Consider the following 16,254-nt stretch of genomic DNA (forward strand, 5'->3'; position numbering starts at 1 on the left):
GTTGAATATTTATTGGTTTTGGAGGGGGGTGGGAAGGGGGGGAGGGAGGGGAGGGGGAAAAAAAGGGAGAAAATGCCACTGTATATTTAAAGAGAAACATTTATATATATTTTGATTGATATGGTTCACAGTGTGGAAAAATTAAAAAAATTATAATTAAAAAAAAAAAGAAAGGCACATGGATGAAAGAAAAATAGAGGGTTATGAGGTACGGAAGGTTCCGTTTTTTTGAATAAGTTTATGGAGGTTGGCACAACATCATGGGTCGAAGGGCCTGTACTGTGCTGTAATGTTCTAAGGTATACAGCAGGATATTCCTCAGTTTGAGATGTGGCCAGTGAAATGATAGTTTGATAGAAGGAAGGTGTTGGACTTTGGGAGTTCAAATGTGAGGGGGATATACACTATAAATGGCAAGACCCTTGGGACCAAAACATTATGGACATGAGTTTTATTCAGTTTGTGACGGTCCCCTTGGTGGTAGCCAGGAAATGGATAGCGGTCACGTGGAAATATTACATGGTGGAATATGGAAATAGAGAGTTGTATCCCCTGGATAAAAATCACATACAATTTGAGGGGGAAATATGACACATTTGTTGGGTGTGGCAGCCCTGTCTGCAGATACAGTTACACCCCTTCTGAATAAAGGAAATGCAACAATCCGTCCCAGAAGTGATTGAGATCAGTGAGGTGGGTCGTGGTGCAGAGGACGTAATCCTGTATTCCGTTTCTTATCTTTTTTATTTTAGGTTTCTTTGAGTTTTTCTAAAGTTCCCTGAAGGGTTTGTGACTTCACCAATATCTGGTTCTTTGTATTTGTTTAATTTATATAATCTTTTCTTTGTGTATTACGTATGGGAGGGGAGCGGGGAGAGGGGTGGGGAAAATATGGACTCTATATGTTATCTACTATTATTGAAAGAGATTGGGCTATTTATTTGGATTTGGATGAGTCTTTGAAAATCAAAATAAAATATGTCAAAAGACCATTGATGTCCAAGTCCACAGCTCCCTGCAAATGGCCACACGGAAACGTGTGAAGGAAACGCAAGGTGCGATTCGTCAGTCAGGGCACTGAGGGTAAATGCTGGCAGCCATGTTGCAGCTGCAGTAAACTTTGGTTGGGCCACATTTGAAGTATCGTGTGCAGTTCTGGTCACTGGTAGGATGTGGAGGCTTTGGAGAGAGTCCAGAAGAGGCTCATTTGAGTGTTGCCTGGATTGGAGGGGTATTAGCTCCAAGAACCTGGATTGTTTTCTCTGGCACGTCGGAGGTTGAGGGTGGGGCCTGATAGAAGTTTATAAAATGACGAGAGGCATGCAAAGGGTAGATGGCCAGAGTGGAAATGTCCTCAAGTGTCAAAGATGAACTCTGTTTGACAGAGAAAGGGCAAGTTTAAAGGAGATGTGGTGCAGAGGGTGGGTACATGGAACCCACTGTATGGGGGGAGGTGATGAAAGCAGATGCCATGGGAACTTTTACCAGTTATTAAGATGTATGTGGGAAAGGACGAATATGAACCATGTGCAGTCAGGTCGGATTTGTGTCGTTGGCAAAGCACAAAGCTGGAGAAACTTAGCAGGTCAAAAGGTGGACTTTGTAGAGCAAAGGTAAAGATACAGAACCAAAATTTCAGCCTTGAGCCCTTCGTCACGGTGGGAGCAAAATGTGGCCCAAGTCAATTCCTAGCCCAAAACGTTGGTTCTGTATCTTTATCTTTGCTCTATAAAGTTCACTGTTTGACCTGCTGAGTTTCTCCAACATTGTTTTTACTTCAATCACGATGTCTGCAGACTTTTCTGTTTTATCCTTGTGCAGTTGGCAACATGGTGTGATGAAGGGACTGACTGTCCCTGTGATGTGCTATTCTCTATGTGCCCAGTCTGAGGACGGTCACCAAATTGGTCATCTGTGAAATATACAGCTTGTCTTGAATGGAAGATGTTAGTGTCACCACGAGAGCTATGGTCTTCAATATTATAGAATGCTGCTTATTATATGGTCTCGTAAACATTGTCATGCAATTAAACGGCAGGAGAGATGGGAATCCTGGCCGTTGTTTGATGATCAGCTCTTGTGGTTGTTCCACATTTTTAGGTATTTGAGGAATGGAACAAGACAGAACTCGACTCGTTTCTGATTGAAATCACCGCGGACATCCTTAAATTTCGGGACCCCAACAGGAAGCCACTGCTGCCACAAATCAAAGACTCTGCGGGGCAGAAGGGGACAGGAAAATGGACGGCCATTTCTTCACTAGAATTTGGAGTGCCTGTCACTCTTATAGGTACCTCAGAGATCTTTACATTGAGTGGCACAGATTTGGGAAGAAAATATACCTCGAGTGCGATGTGAGATATTCACTCATTTAAATACTCATCTGTGTATTTTGTTTTGGTGATGAGTGTAGAGCCTGGGTGGCTCAGTCAGAAGCTCACCGGCCTATCAAGTCCATGCAGTGGACAGAGGTGAAACATGAAAGTCTGCAGACACCATGGTTGAAGTAAAAACACAACACTGGAGAAACTCAGCAGGTCACACAGTGTCCTTGATGTAGCAAAGATAGATACATGAGCAATGTTTAGGGCTTGAACCCCTCATCACAGCGTGAAGGGCTCAAGCCTGTAATGTTGGTTATGTATCTTTCTCTTTGTTACATCAAGGACACTGCTTGATCTGCTGAGTTTCTCCAGCATTGTAATTTTCCCATTAAGACCATGCCTGTTTCCTGACAAATTATTTTCTCTTGCAACTTAACAATTTCCCTTTGAACTCTATGCATGTACCACCTGTGCAGAGAGTGAGTTGTGGGTCAGAGGTTATTGTGTCGTTCCCCACTCCCCAGAGTGCATTGAGGCAAAAACCTGGGATAGCTCCTACATTGTGAAATGGTGACATGGCAACTTTACACAGGGGAGGGGACCTGGCTTTAAGACCTGTTTCCTCAGTGTCATCCTTAATTTTCTTGCTCGGGGTGAGAGTTGACTCATGTGAGGGGGTTGGGGTGGGTTTGCTGTCATCCACTGAATGGACTGAATTGTCAGCCCCTTGTTAGCTCACTCCTAGACTTCTGTGTTGGGTCAAGGCGCCAGAGGATAAAATCCATCAGGAAAGATGTGAATGACTGCTAACTTTCATTTTCCTTGAGAACACGCTGAGCAAATCTGATGGAGATCTTTAAATCAAGGGATCCAGAGAGTAGACATAATGGCTTCTGTCATCGAGAGGGACACAAGTTGCAAGGTACTTGTTAATGTGTCCAATCAGGAATTCCAGATAAATCTCTTCACCCATGAAGTGTTTGGAATTTGGTGCTTGCTTGAAATAAATGGTGTAGATATATTTGAGGAAACATGTTTAAAAACAGGTGTTGAAGGACTGATGGGATTCGAATGGTGACACTCAACTTAAATGACAGCATACATTCTCATGAACTGGTCTCTGAGCAGATTTCCTCCTTTAACTTTCCAGGTGAGGCTGTCTTTGCCAGATGCCTGTCTTCCCTGAAGGATGAGCGAGTCGTAGCCAGCAAGCAGCTGCTGGGTCCCAAAGGATCGACCTTCTCTGGAGATAAAAAGGCATTCCTGGAAGATATTCGCAAGGTGGGTTTGTGGAAAGCAGCAATTTGTGGATGTTGGATTTGTGTGAATATTTTGTGTGTTGCTTCTATTGCATTGGACAACAAAGATTTTGCTTCTTAATTTCCTGTGGGTGGATGTTTTATAGATTTTGGGCTGCCTTAAAGTTTTCCTATAGTGCAGTGTTTTATGAGATAAAACCTCCTTATTTTTGTGATTCCCTGCAATATTTTAAGTCTACTAGTAGATTGCCCACAAAACGAATTGTTTTGGTCAGCCAGTCAGTCAGTGCAGGTGCTATACAAATACTGTCTTAAGCCTGGGCATGCTTTGTCACAATAGGTGCCGACAGGCTCTAAAAGCAGCTCACATATGCAGATGCTGTGCATTACATTGATTATAGATTAAATGCATGTTGATACGCATAATGAGTACCTAACAATAGCATTTATTGTCTTCAGGAAGATTCAATGCAGCAGAAATGTTTGGTCAGTGTTGCAACAGCTGCGATACATTCTGTTTACATTTGTGGCGAGTGTACATTTAAGGCTCAAAGACTCCACATGACTGCACTTGTTAAGAAAGTGTATGAGCTCTACTTAGCTTGGTCTTTCTCAGGAAGCAAACCTGTTGAAAAAAATTTGTTCCAATGTGTAACTGTCTCTTTAGTATTATATTTTTCAATGTAATTTAATGTACTTTTTATAAAGTACATATGTAAACTGGGCATATGTACACTGTACAATGTGTATAACAATAAATTCCATCATCATGACATGTTTTCGTGCCATCTGTTGGACATTCAGCTTTCGCCTGAACCAGTTTCTACTTCTGGAGGAGTCATGTGATGGAGTAGTGGCTGGTCGGGAAAACCAGCCCTCTCCAGGAAAATAGGAAAAAAGTTAGGAAAAAGCAAAGCATAACAAAAATAAAATAGAAGAAATAGAAGATAAAGATACCGAGAAGAGAAAGAAGATGGCTCCCAAGAAGGAGAAAGTAAAAGCAACAAAGTCGCCGGAGAAGATAGAAGAAGGCCTTACCTGCAGGAGGAACAGGATGCTGTGGTGGCGAGGAGCACCCGACCATTGAGGTCAGCGCCTACCCTGCAGAGTCGCGACCCACCAGCCGGTGCACTACAAAAATGGCTCTTGGAGCCAAACAAAAGGAGAAAAAAGACACCAAAGGGAGGGGAACTCAGCAGAGGAGCGGGCTGTAACAGAGCAAACAGCTGAGGGACACCTGACACCAGGGCGCTCAGCTGGAGGATGAGGAAGCCAGCAGAAGAGGGAGTGATGAAACAGACGAGGGAGATAGACGGATGGATGACCTACAAGAAGATCAACGTCAGGAAGCACAACAGACGAGCAGCCCAGGAGGGGAGGACCAGCAAGAAGAGGCCTGACAAAGAGATACAAGCAGCTCATCAGGAAAAACAGAAGAGACACAGACACTAAGAAGAGAAGAAGACACAAACACAGGTACAGACACAGAAGAAGAGGAAGAAGAAGACCAAGATCTTCACAGAGAAATAGAAGGTAAAAAAACTGATGGACAGAATATAGATAAAATCTTACTTGAAGAACAAATGAGATCACTAAAAGAATGGTTGTCATTAGAGTTTAATGCAATTAAAAGGAAAATGAAAAGAACAGAAGATAAAATGTAAAGGTTAGAACTGGTAATGACAAATAGGGAAAAGAGTAGTGAATGTGGAAGAGCGGGAAACGGCTGTAGAAATGGAAGTAAACGACTTAGAAAAATTGGAAGAAAGTGACAAAAAAATTAAAGAGAGACACAGAGTTGTTATCTCAGAAAATTGATATGTTGGAAAATTATAGTAGGCGAAACAACATAAAAATAGTGGGGCTGAAGGTGGTGAAGAAGGCACAGACATGAAGGAATTTATAAAAGGATGGATCCTGAAGGTCCTGGGAACGACAGAAATGCAGGAAGAAATGGAAATAGAAATGGCACACAGAGCATTAGCTCCGAAACCACAGGCACATCAAAAACCAAGATCCATCTTAGTAAAATTTTTGAGATACACGACAAGAGAAAATATACTGGAGCGGGCAAGGAATAAAGTTAGAGAAGATAATAAACCATTGGAATACAAGGGTCAAAAAATAATTTTTACCCAGACATAAGTTTCGAACTCTCAAAGAAGAGGAAGGAGTTTAATACAGCAAAATCGATTTTATGGAAAAAAAGTTACAAATTCATATTACTTAAAATATTTATACCCGGGGAGCAAAACAGACTGTTCTCGGATCCAGAGAAATGGCAAGCATTCACAGAACGTTTGCAGGACAGGAGAAGAGATGAAGAGATGTAACAAGAATGAAGAACGGCGATAAAACATATTTAAAGATGTAAAAACAGCATATATGTAAAGAACTAAAGAGGGAAAAGAGAAGGGAAGGAAGGGAGTAAGGGGAGGAAAAGAGAGAGAGCTTTGTTATATGTGTTTTTTTTTAAAAAAGTGTTTTCTGGAGAGGGCTGGGTGGAGGGGGAATCACCGTCACTGCAAAATCAGTTGATGCTGTGAAGAAGATCGCAACCCAAATGAAAAGGGGAGTTGTGGTTGCCCGGCAAGGGATATGGGGGGCAACTCAGAGAGGGGGGAGAACTTTTGGGGTTAAGGTATTAGTGGATGTGGGAACTGCGGGGATACTTTATGTCTTAAATGTGTTGTACATTGTAATAAGAGAAAACTAAGAGATGAAAATGGGGAAAAGGGAGATGGAGGTGGCAAAGAGGTGTATGCAAGATTAAGATGGCCATGTTGAACTATATGACTATAAACATTAATGGAATACATAACTAAATTAAAAGGAAAAGGCTACTAAATTTATTGAAGAAGGAAAAAAAATAGATATAGCATTTGTGCAGGAAACACATCTAATTGAAGTGGAACATAACAAATTAAAGAGAGACTGGGTAGGACACGTAACAGCAGCATCCTATAATTAAAAAGCTAGAGGTGTAGCCATACTAGTTAACAAAAATGTACCAATCAAAATATAGGAGGAAATAATAGATCCAGCAGGGAGGTATGCAATGATAAAGTGTCAGATATACTCAGAATTTTGGAATTTGCTCAATATATATGCGCCCAACAAGGAGGATCAAAAGACCAAGGAAATATATTGATAAGAGGGGATTTTAACCTTAATTTGGACCCAATGTTGGATAAAACTGGACAAAAGACAAGCAAAAAGAATAAAGTAGTCAAATTTATGGTTAAATCAATACAGGAAATGAAACTTATGGATATATGGAGGAGGCAACACCCAAGAGAGAAGGAATTTTCATATTATTCAAGTAGGCACACATCTTACTCAAGGATTGTTGTCAGCCCATATTCAAGGGAGAGTCAGGAAAACTGAGTATAAAGCTAGACTACTATCAGATCAGGACATCCCACCAAGAAGATATAGATGGAGGTTAAACTCCATGCTACTTAAAAGACAGGAATTTAGAGTTTATTGAACGCCAAATTAAAACATATTTTGAAATAAACACAGGATCAGTGAAAGATAAATTTATATTATGGGACGCAATTAAAGCCTTCATTAGAGGGCAGATAATAAGTTATGTGACTAAGATTAAAAAGGATTAAATCGGGAAATAGAGCAGTTGGAAAGGGAGATAGTAAGTACAGAAGAGAAATTAGTAAAAAGGGATGATATAATGAAAAGGAGAGAATTGGCAGACAAAAAAATAAAATGTGAAATATTACAAATGTGCAAGGTGGAGAAGAACATAATGAAAACAAAGCAAAAGTATTACGAACTAGGAGAAAAAACACATAAAATATTAGCCTGGCAACATAAAACAGAACAAGCTAAAAGAACGATACTGCCATCAAGGAAAAAGGACAAACAAATTACATATAATCCAACAGAAATTAATGAAAATTTTAAGGAATTTTGTGAACAATTGTGTCAAACTGAGAACGAGGGGAAAGATGACAAAATAGAGGAATTTTTAGCTAAAATTGAATTGCCGAAATTGCAAGAAGTGGAACAAAACCAACTAATAAAACCATTTGAAATAGAGGAAATACAGGATATATTAAATAAGCTGCCAAACAATAAAACACCAGGAGAGGATAGATTTCCAATAGAATTCTATAAAATATTTAAAGAGTTATTAATTCCTCCTCTTCTGGAAGTAATGAACCAAATAGAAGAAACAGAAAACCTGCCAGATTCATGTGAGACAGCAATAATTTTCTTTGGCTTGGCTTCGCGGACGAAGATTTATGGAGGGGTAATGTCCTCGTCAGCTGCAGGCTCGTTTGTGGCTGACAAGTCCGATGCGGGACTGGCAGACACGGTTGCAGCGGTTGCAAGGGAAAATTGGTTGGTTGGGGTTGGGTGTTGGGTTTTTCCTCCTTTGTCTTTTGTCAGTGAGGTGGGCTCTGCGGTCTTCTTCAAAGGAGGTTGCTGCCCGCTGAACTGTGAGGCGCCAAGATGCACGGTTTAAGGCGATATCAGCCCACTGGCGGTGGTCAATGTGGCAGGCACCAAGAGATTTCTTTAGGCAGTCCTTGTACCTCTTCTTTGGTGCACCTCTGTCTCGGTGGCCAGTGGAGAGCTCGCCATATAACACGATCTTGGGAAGGTGATGGTCCTCCATTCTGGAGATGTGACCTACCCAGTGTAGTTTGATCTTCAGCAGTAATACTAAAGGCAGGGAAGGATCCATTAACACCAGCATCATATAGACCAATATCTCTACTTAACTCAGACTATAAGATAATAGCAAAACTATTAGCAAACAGATTGGCTGATTGTGTACCTAAAATGGTAAAACAAGATCAAACTGGATTTATTAAGAAAAGTCGAACAGCGGACAATGTCTGCAAACTTATTAATCTAATCCACGCAGTTCAAGGAAATAAGAAACCAACAGTGCTCTAGACGCAGTAAAAGCCTTTGACAGAGTAGACTGGAATTACTTATTTAAACTATTACAGAAGTTTAATCTACCAGAAAAATATATAAATTGGATTAAAGCATTGTATAATGGACCGTTGGCGAAGGTAATAGTAAATAGATATGTATCGAGTTAAGTAGGTCAACTAGACAGGGATGTCCACTATCCCCCTCATTGTTCGCCTTAGCAATAGAACCTTTGGCAGAACTGATAAGAATAGAAAATAAAATAAACGGGATAAAAATAAAGGAGGAGTATAAAATAAGCTTATTTGCAGATGACATCATAGTATACCTAACAGAACCAGAGGTGTCAGTAAAAGAATTACACAAGAAATTGAAGGAATATGGAAAAATATCAGGGTACAAGATCAACGCAAATAAAAGTGAAGTGATGCCGATCAGTAACGCAGATTATACAGAATTTTAAAAATAATCTGCATTTAAATGGAAAGCACAAGCAATCCGATACCTAGGTATCAGGTTAGATAATAACAACCCACTTGTACAAACTAAATTATCAGCCACGTAAAGAAATTGCAGGAAGACTTAGAATATTGGAAAGAATTACCGCTAACGTTGATAGGGAAGGTAAACTGCATTAAAATGAACGTGTTCCCAAGGATACAATACTTATTTCAAACGTTACCAATTCCTTTAACAGAAAAATTCTTTAAGGAGCTAAAGAGAATAATAAGGAAATTCTTGTGGAAAGGGGGGAAACCGAGGGTAGCATTAGATAAATTAACAGAGATATAATCAAGGTGGTTTGCAGTTACCAAATTTTAGAAATTATTATAGAGCTGCACAATTAAGGTATTTATCAGATTTTTACCAGACAAGGGAAAAACCAGACTGGACTAAGATAGAACTAGAAAAAATAGGGGAGAAGGTACAGGAACATATACTTTATAAATGGGAAGAAAAGCTGGTGCAATATAAAAACTCACCAGTACTGCATCATTTACTTAATATATGGAAGAAGATCCACTTAGAAAGGAAAATAACAAATTACCAAATACCAAAATTGTTGTTTACACAAAACCCACGAATCCCTTTTACAATAGATAATCTTTCCTTTAGAGAATGGGAGAGAAAAGGAATCAAAAGAATATAAATTTTTTAGGGGAAATAATTTATTAACATTTGAACAGTTGAAGTACAAATATGGAATAACTCATGGTGCAATGTTTGCATATCATCAATTGAAAGCTTATTTAAAGGATAAATTGGGAAACAGACTGAGATTACCTGAAGGAAGCAGCTTTGAATGCGTGATTACAGACACAATGATAATTAAAAGATTTATAACCAACATGTACATTAAGCTTCAAGATGAGGAAAATGATGAAATAAGCTAATAAACCTAAACAAAAGTGGGAAAAGGATTTAAACATAAAGATAAAAAATTAAGCATGAGAAAATTATGTTCTGGAACTATGAAGAGTACAAGAAACACAAGGTTACGTATGATACAGTATAATTGGTTACAAAGGGTATATATCACTCCTCGAAAATTTTAAAAAATCTATAATGTCAACTTGGAAAATGGAAGAGAGCATGAAGTATACAGCAACGGGACATGGCAATGAATAAATGTATTCCATTGGAAAAAATAACATATAATTTAAAAAATAAAGTCACAATGTTTGAACAAATTTGGGAACCATATGAGGAAAATATCAGAGAGAGCTTGCCTACAACCTCCATCCCCTAAAATGAGAATGAAAATGATAAAAAGACGAAACGACTAGATTGATTGTGTAATAAATAGATGACGCATTTTTCTTGTTTATTTTCCTTTGTGTGAAGATATTGTTTTATGGTTTTATTATATTGTAAATGTTGAATATGGGTTTTGGAGGGGGTGGGTAGAGGGGAGGGAGGGAAATCGGGGTGGGAGAAAAAACCACTGTAAATTTAATGAGAAACGTTTGTACATATTTTGGTTGATATGGTTCATAGTGTGAAAAATAAAATTAAAAAAAAAAACAGTTTCTACTTCCTTTTCTATCGATTGTTGAGGAAGGGGACAGGGTTAACACTTGAGCAAGCTCCATATCCTGGATGGTGCCAATCTTATTGCCTGTCTGGGCACTAATCCAGGCAAATGAAGAGGATTACATTGAGCTCCTGACATAATGTGAAAGCTGGGACGGCTCGGGGGAGTGAGCTAAGATCCTACTTTGTGGCTTCAGTCAGGAAAGCAGTCGAGATCAGCCCTGATTCCGACTTTTGTTCACTTGAAGGAAGCAAGACTCTTGCTTCACTGTTCCAGTTTATTGTTATTTGTATCAGGATGTAGAGATGGAGGTTGTTTTATGAGCAGAACATCTCACACATAGTAAAACAAATAAGATAAGGTGCAAAGTTGCAGTTTCATAACACTATTAAGCAAAATATTTGGCACCCTCTAATTCAGTATAGTTTTTGTAGAATGTGACATTGCTTTCCACCCTTACCCATTTCTAGGTGAGTTTTCTGTCACTTGAAACCAAAAGAAAAATAGGATGGTAAAGAACCAGTGAAGCTCACTACTATTAATGCACAAAATTGCTGGGAAAATTCAGCAGGTCCCACTGTGCCCATATGAGGCAAAGATATATAACTGTTTTGAGCCTGAGTCCTTCTTCAAGGGACCTGCTAAATTTCTGCAGCACTTTGTATATTAACTACAATCACAGCATCTGCAGACTTTCTTGTTTCACAGGCTTACTAATGTACCCTGTTGAATTCCACTGTACACCAACTTTGTAGAGCGTCCACATGTAGGTTAACATTAAAGTGGTGTTTCTTCTTTCCCACCTCCTTATGCAGGCTCTCTATGCATCCAAAATCATCTCCTACACCCAGGGGTTCATGCTTTTGAGACAAGCTGCGAAAGAATTCAACTGGTGTCTGAATTACGGTGGGATTGCACTGATGTGGCGAGGTGGCTGCATCATCAGGAGGTGAGATCCCTTGATACACAGCAGCCCGTGTTAGTGCAACCCCTTCTACTCCCAGCTTTCTGGCTGAACATTTGTACCCTTTCACTGCAGTTTCCAACGGCTCTTGAACCTCCCCTTGTTACACTACTCATGAACTGTCCAAACATCTCAAAATAGGCTGTCTGCACGGATGCAATACCATGTTTTTCTTGTGCTATCTTAACTGAATATTTATCTATTATCTAATGTTATTATCGCTTTTTAATTTGATGGACACTATTTTAATTTAGACGTACCTACAGCACGGTAACAGGCCATTTCGGCCCACGAGTCAGTGCCACCCAATTACCCACTTACACCCCTGCTACGTTTTGAATGGTGGGAGGAAATCCCACGCAGACACAGGAAGAACATACAAACTCCTCTCAGGCACCGTGGGATTCGAACCCAGGTCTGGTCCCAATCGTTTATGCTGTAAAGGCGTTGTGCTAACCGCTACGCCAACCATGCCACCCTCATTTTAATTAGTACCTATCTGGGTGCAGCACATAAGAATTTCGGAGTAGATGTACATTGTTTTGACAATGAAGTCGTTATTATTCTCCTCAAAACAGCCCAAAGACAAAATTTGATTTGGCCACGTGAAATGTTGAGGGAGGTGACAGTTGGAATTTAAAGGGCTGTCTGTGGAGGAGATACAAGGAGCTAATCCCTTGGGGGTGGCCATGGTATACAGACTACCTGATTTACAAATAGCGTGCAAAAATATGAAGGCTGAGGTTTTCTTCAAGGTGGTTTGAAAAGCTCTTCATCAGGCCATTGACCATATTTTGCACATGATTCTGTGAAAACTGGTACTCTTGAAAATTGTGGGTTCATCTTTGGCTTTCAGAGACTCCCAGAAGTTGAAGTTCCTGTTCCCTGAAGGGAATATTTCAATGGGATTCCTTTGTCTAGTTATTGAAATCGTCATCAGTTTATTCTCTGCATTTTCTCTCCCCAACAGTGTCTTTCTAGGAAAAATTAAAGATGCATTTGATGCAAATCCCAAGCTACAGAATCTGTTGGTTGATGAATTTTTCAAGAAGGCAGTTCAGGACTGTCAGGTATTTATACAAAATTGTTCAAAAATAAACGGGCCTCATTGTTTCATCCCCAAGATCATTGCTTCACCCTGGGTCATGTCAGAGACTGCAGATGGCTGGCATCGGGTACAAAATGAAATTGTTACCGATGCAGTGTGCTGATTCATCCAGAAGGTCAGCCATTGTCTGTGGAGGGTTAATGTTTCAGGCCACTGAGAGGTCATTTAACCCAACATCTCTCCAACATACTGCCCAAGTACAGTAAAACCCCTGGTATTCAGCTCCTATGGGGATTGATAGATGCTGGATAAGTGGGTTTTCCAGCTGCTTGAGACCTCAATTTTTAAATTTAGACATGCAGCACGGTAACAGACCCTTTTAGGCCCACAAGCCCACAAGCCCATGCTGCCCAAATACACCCAATTGACCTCCAATCCCCGGTATGTTTTGAAGGCTGGAAGGAAACCAGATCCCCTGGGGAAAACCACCCAGACAGAAGGAGAACGTCCAAGCACTTTACAGGATTCGAACCCCAGTCCCGATTGCTGGCGCTGTAATAGCGTTGCAAAACCGCTACGCTAGCGTGCTGCCCACTTATTCCTATAAAGTCGCACTAATACACCTGCATTAAGAATAAACAGTTTAAAAGAAAAATAATTATACGTATTTACACTAGACAAACTTCACTTGCATGAAAATATTAATCTTAAAGCATTTTACTCTATTTTCAGTCACATTCTTTGAAAACATTTAACTGTCGCTGCATCTGCTGGTTCCTCCCCCTCCATGGAGCCGCCAAGAAGATGAACAATAACATTATAGTTAATTAACCCTCTTCCTCCCCCAAGTTTACAGATAAAGCCTATGACTAGGGCAAGTCTTATTAAGCAAGATTAAAGATGCATGAAGAGAGTCACCCCAATGCCGAGTGGCATCAACCAGGGCGACGCCATTGGTGTTTCACACAACTTTATTCAAACAGCTGCTAGGAGCAAATCACGACCAAGGCCTTCTGCTGGCTGAATATTTGTTCGATCATCACCAAGGATTATGTGATACTTCAGAGAACATTTACTTTTATAATTTTAAATGTGTATTTTTAATCTATTATTTTATCTTTATTTATTTTAATTTTTGAAAAATTTATTCTCCTTAATTTTTATTTTGAAGCTGCCGGTGGTTTGAATTCTGGAATCCAGGGTTTTACTGCAATTGTTTTGGATTTCTAGGGTCTATGGTATTTTGCTCTCCATTGAAGGAAATTCCATGTGTTTTTGTTCTGTGCATCTCTCGGATGCCAGTAACCTCGAATGATCACGGGTGCTGTGGTTTGGGTGGTCAGTGAGTGCCCCAAAGGCATTGTGAGCTTAACTCTGCATATTCTGCCTGCAGACTGCCTGGCGAAGTGTCGTCAGCACCGGCGTGCAGATGGGGATCCCCATGCCCTGCTTCAGTACAGCTCTGTCCTTCTACGATGGATACAGGCATGAAACACTTCCAGCCAACCTTATCCAGGTACAGCATTTACAAAATTCACTACCTGACTTGCCCATGAGGGGCAAGTTTGGTAACAATGGGGCTCTGTGGTGGAAAATCAAAATCTTTGCTTCTGGCTGGGAAGATGCCAAAGGGAACTGGATCCAAGTCTTCAGCTTCGGCTGCAGATGGTGACTCCATTCTCAATATTAGATGCAGAGCCGTCTGTGTCGAAGAAGTTGCCTCGGGCTCCCGGGGAGGTGTCGGGAACAAGTGACAGCGGGGAGGTGTCAGGCAGTGGCTGGAAGGTGTTGGGCAGCAGTGGCGACAAAAGACAGAGACCATTGTTAATGAGGCAGATAATACTGGAGGAAACATTTGAAAAAGCCGTCGAGAATTCCTACTTTGGTGCTGCATTTGGCTTCTTTTGTAAGCAGAGATTGAGTATTTTCTGGGGGTAAGTACTATTAACATTATTTCGCGTGAATTTTCCACCTGTGGTGTCATGTCGGTGCTCAAAAAGCCTACCATTATTCTTGTTTAACCACTGATGCTATTGTCCTGCTATTGTTTCCAAAACTGAAAAGAAAAACCCCAAAACGTCTGGTCCCAAGCGTTTCGGTTACGGTACCAGGGAATCAGATACTCTGCTAAGATGCCTTCATATCTGTTATACCAGCTGGACTCACCAGGTGTCTCTGTTGAGCACCTGCCAAGATTTTTGTTCCCCGAGGCCTCTGCTGAGAAAGCCTCAATATTTGATGAAACCACAGTAAGGAGCTAAAGTGATTGGCAGCCTTTTTTAGCAACAAACCCTCTCCCTCCCATTTGATTGCTGCTAATCCTTTAGATGAAATGATCCTGAGTCTTTTGACTTATTCCTGAGATCTCCTGCTGTTGCTGCTCTACCATCTTCCCTACTCCCCTTCCAATCAGCTCATGTCTTCAAAGTTACCTTGAACTTTAACACTGCAGAATGATTCAGTCATCGTGATCATAACCTCCTACCCTCAGATCCCGAATCAAATCCAGATAATTACACAGCACCAAATCCAGAATTACCTTTTCCCTCGAGGACTTGACCACAAGCTTCTTGAGAAAGCAATCTCATAAATATTCCATGAATGGGATTCAGTGCCAACCTGATTTTTTCTCTCCCTGTCTACCTGCATGTTAAAGTGCCCCATTTTTACATGCCTTCTCTAACTCCTGTCGTAATCTGCACCCCACCTCCTGGCTATTTGGAAACCTGTATGTCACTCCCATCTGGATCTTTTTCCCCCATGCAGTTCGTCAACCCTACGCACAAGGATTCTTCAGTCTCTGATACTGTCCTTTCTCACTGAGGATTTTATTTCATTTGTACCATTCAAATACCTCCCCTCCCACCCACATCCCCTCTCCACTGCCGCCCACTTGCTTGCCTTTTTGATAGGATGTGTGTCCTTGGGTGTTGAGCTCCCAGCTATGATCCTCCTTCAGCCATGTCTCCGTCACGCCCGCTATTTCATCCCTACCAATTTCTAACTGTGCTTTCAGGTAATCCTCCCTGTTTTGGACAGTGCGTGTATTTAAATACACTGCCATGTTCACCACCCTTCCTTCCCACATTTGTCTTTGCCTTTCCCAAGTTCAAATTTTTATCCTTTTCTCAACTTTACTTTTATTCTGGAGACTTCAGTAACCTCTCCTGCACTCTCCTCCCCTTTAACTTTATCCAAACTTTTCCAATCTGTTGAACCTACTCTCCTGCTCTTTGGTTTTAACGTCCCATCTGCAGCCCAAGTTGTTGTACAAGGCGAATGACAATAAACTCTTCATCATAATAGAAGAAGAACTTGACTGCCCAGTCTTTGACATTTTGAGCAGTCGGGTGGAATTGAATTGAACCCAGGCTACATACTTTAGTTTCTATTTCTACAAATAGTTACTAATCTGATCTTTCTCATCCACAGGCTCAAAGGGATTACTTTGGTGCTCACACATATGAACTGTTGACTAAATCCGGGACTTTTGTCCACACTAATTGGACAGGTCATGGTGGAAGTGTCTCGTCATCTTCATACAATGCTTGAATAGTGGCAAAATCATGGTGAAATGACATTCTAGTTATGTCACTTGCACTCGTGCCTAGTTTAGAATCACAGAAGATAAAGTTACTTCTAAACTAAAATAATCAACTGAACTTGAGGCTAACTGAGATTTCTTATGAATAATAAAACCTTAGTTTTGACCATGA

General features: G+C 40.6%; 1 protein-coding gene across 1 annotated transcript in view; it reads left to right on the forward strand.

Moving 5' to 3' along the window:
• Nucleotides 1–16,254, forward strand: part of pgd (phosphogluconate dehydrogenase) — a 34,843-nt gene extending 18,589 nt beyond the window's left edge. The window contains exons 8-13 of the mRNA XM_069918477.1: nucleotides 2,101–2,290; nucleotides 3,475–3,605; nucleotides 11,342–11,475; nucleotides 12,461–12,560; nucleotides 13,932–14,054; nucleotides 15,971–16,254. Of these exons, the coding sequence (XP_069774578.1) occupies nucleotides 2,101–2,290; nucleotides 3,475–3,605; nucleotides 11,342–11,475; nucleotides 12,461–12,560; nucleotides 13,932–14,054; nucleotides 15,971–16,090 (798 nt within the window). The 3' untranslated portion in view covers nucleotides 16,091–16,254. The remainder of the gene's footprint in view (nucleotides 1–2,100; nucleotides 2,291–3,474; nucleotides 3,606–11,341; nucleotides 11,476–12,460; nucleotides 12,561–13,931; nucleotides 14,055–15,970) is intronic.

The sequence above is a fragment of the Narcine bancroftii genome, chromosome 2 (assembly GCF_036971445.1).
Source record: "Narcine bancroftii isolate sNarBan1 chromosome 2, sNarBan1.hap1, whole genome shotgun sequence".
NCBI classification, from domain to species: domain Eukaryota; kingdom Metazoa; phylum Chordata; class Chondrichthyes; order Torpediniformes; family Narcinidae; genus Narcine; species Narcine bancroftii.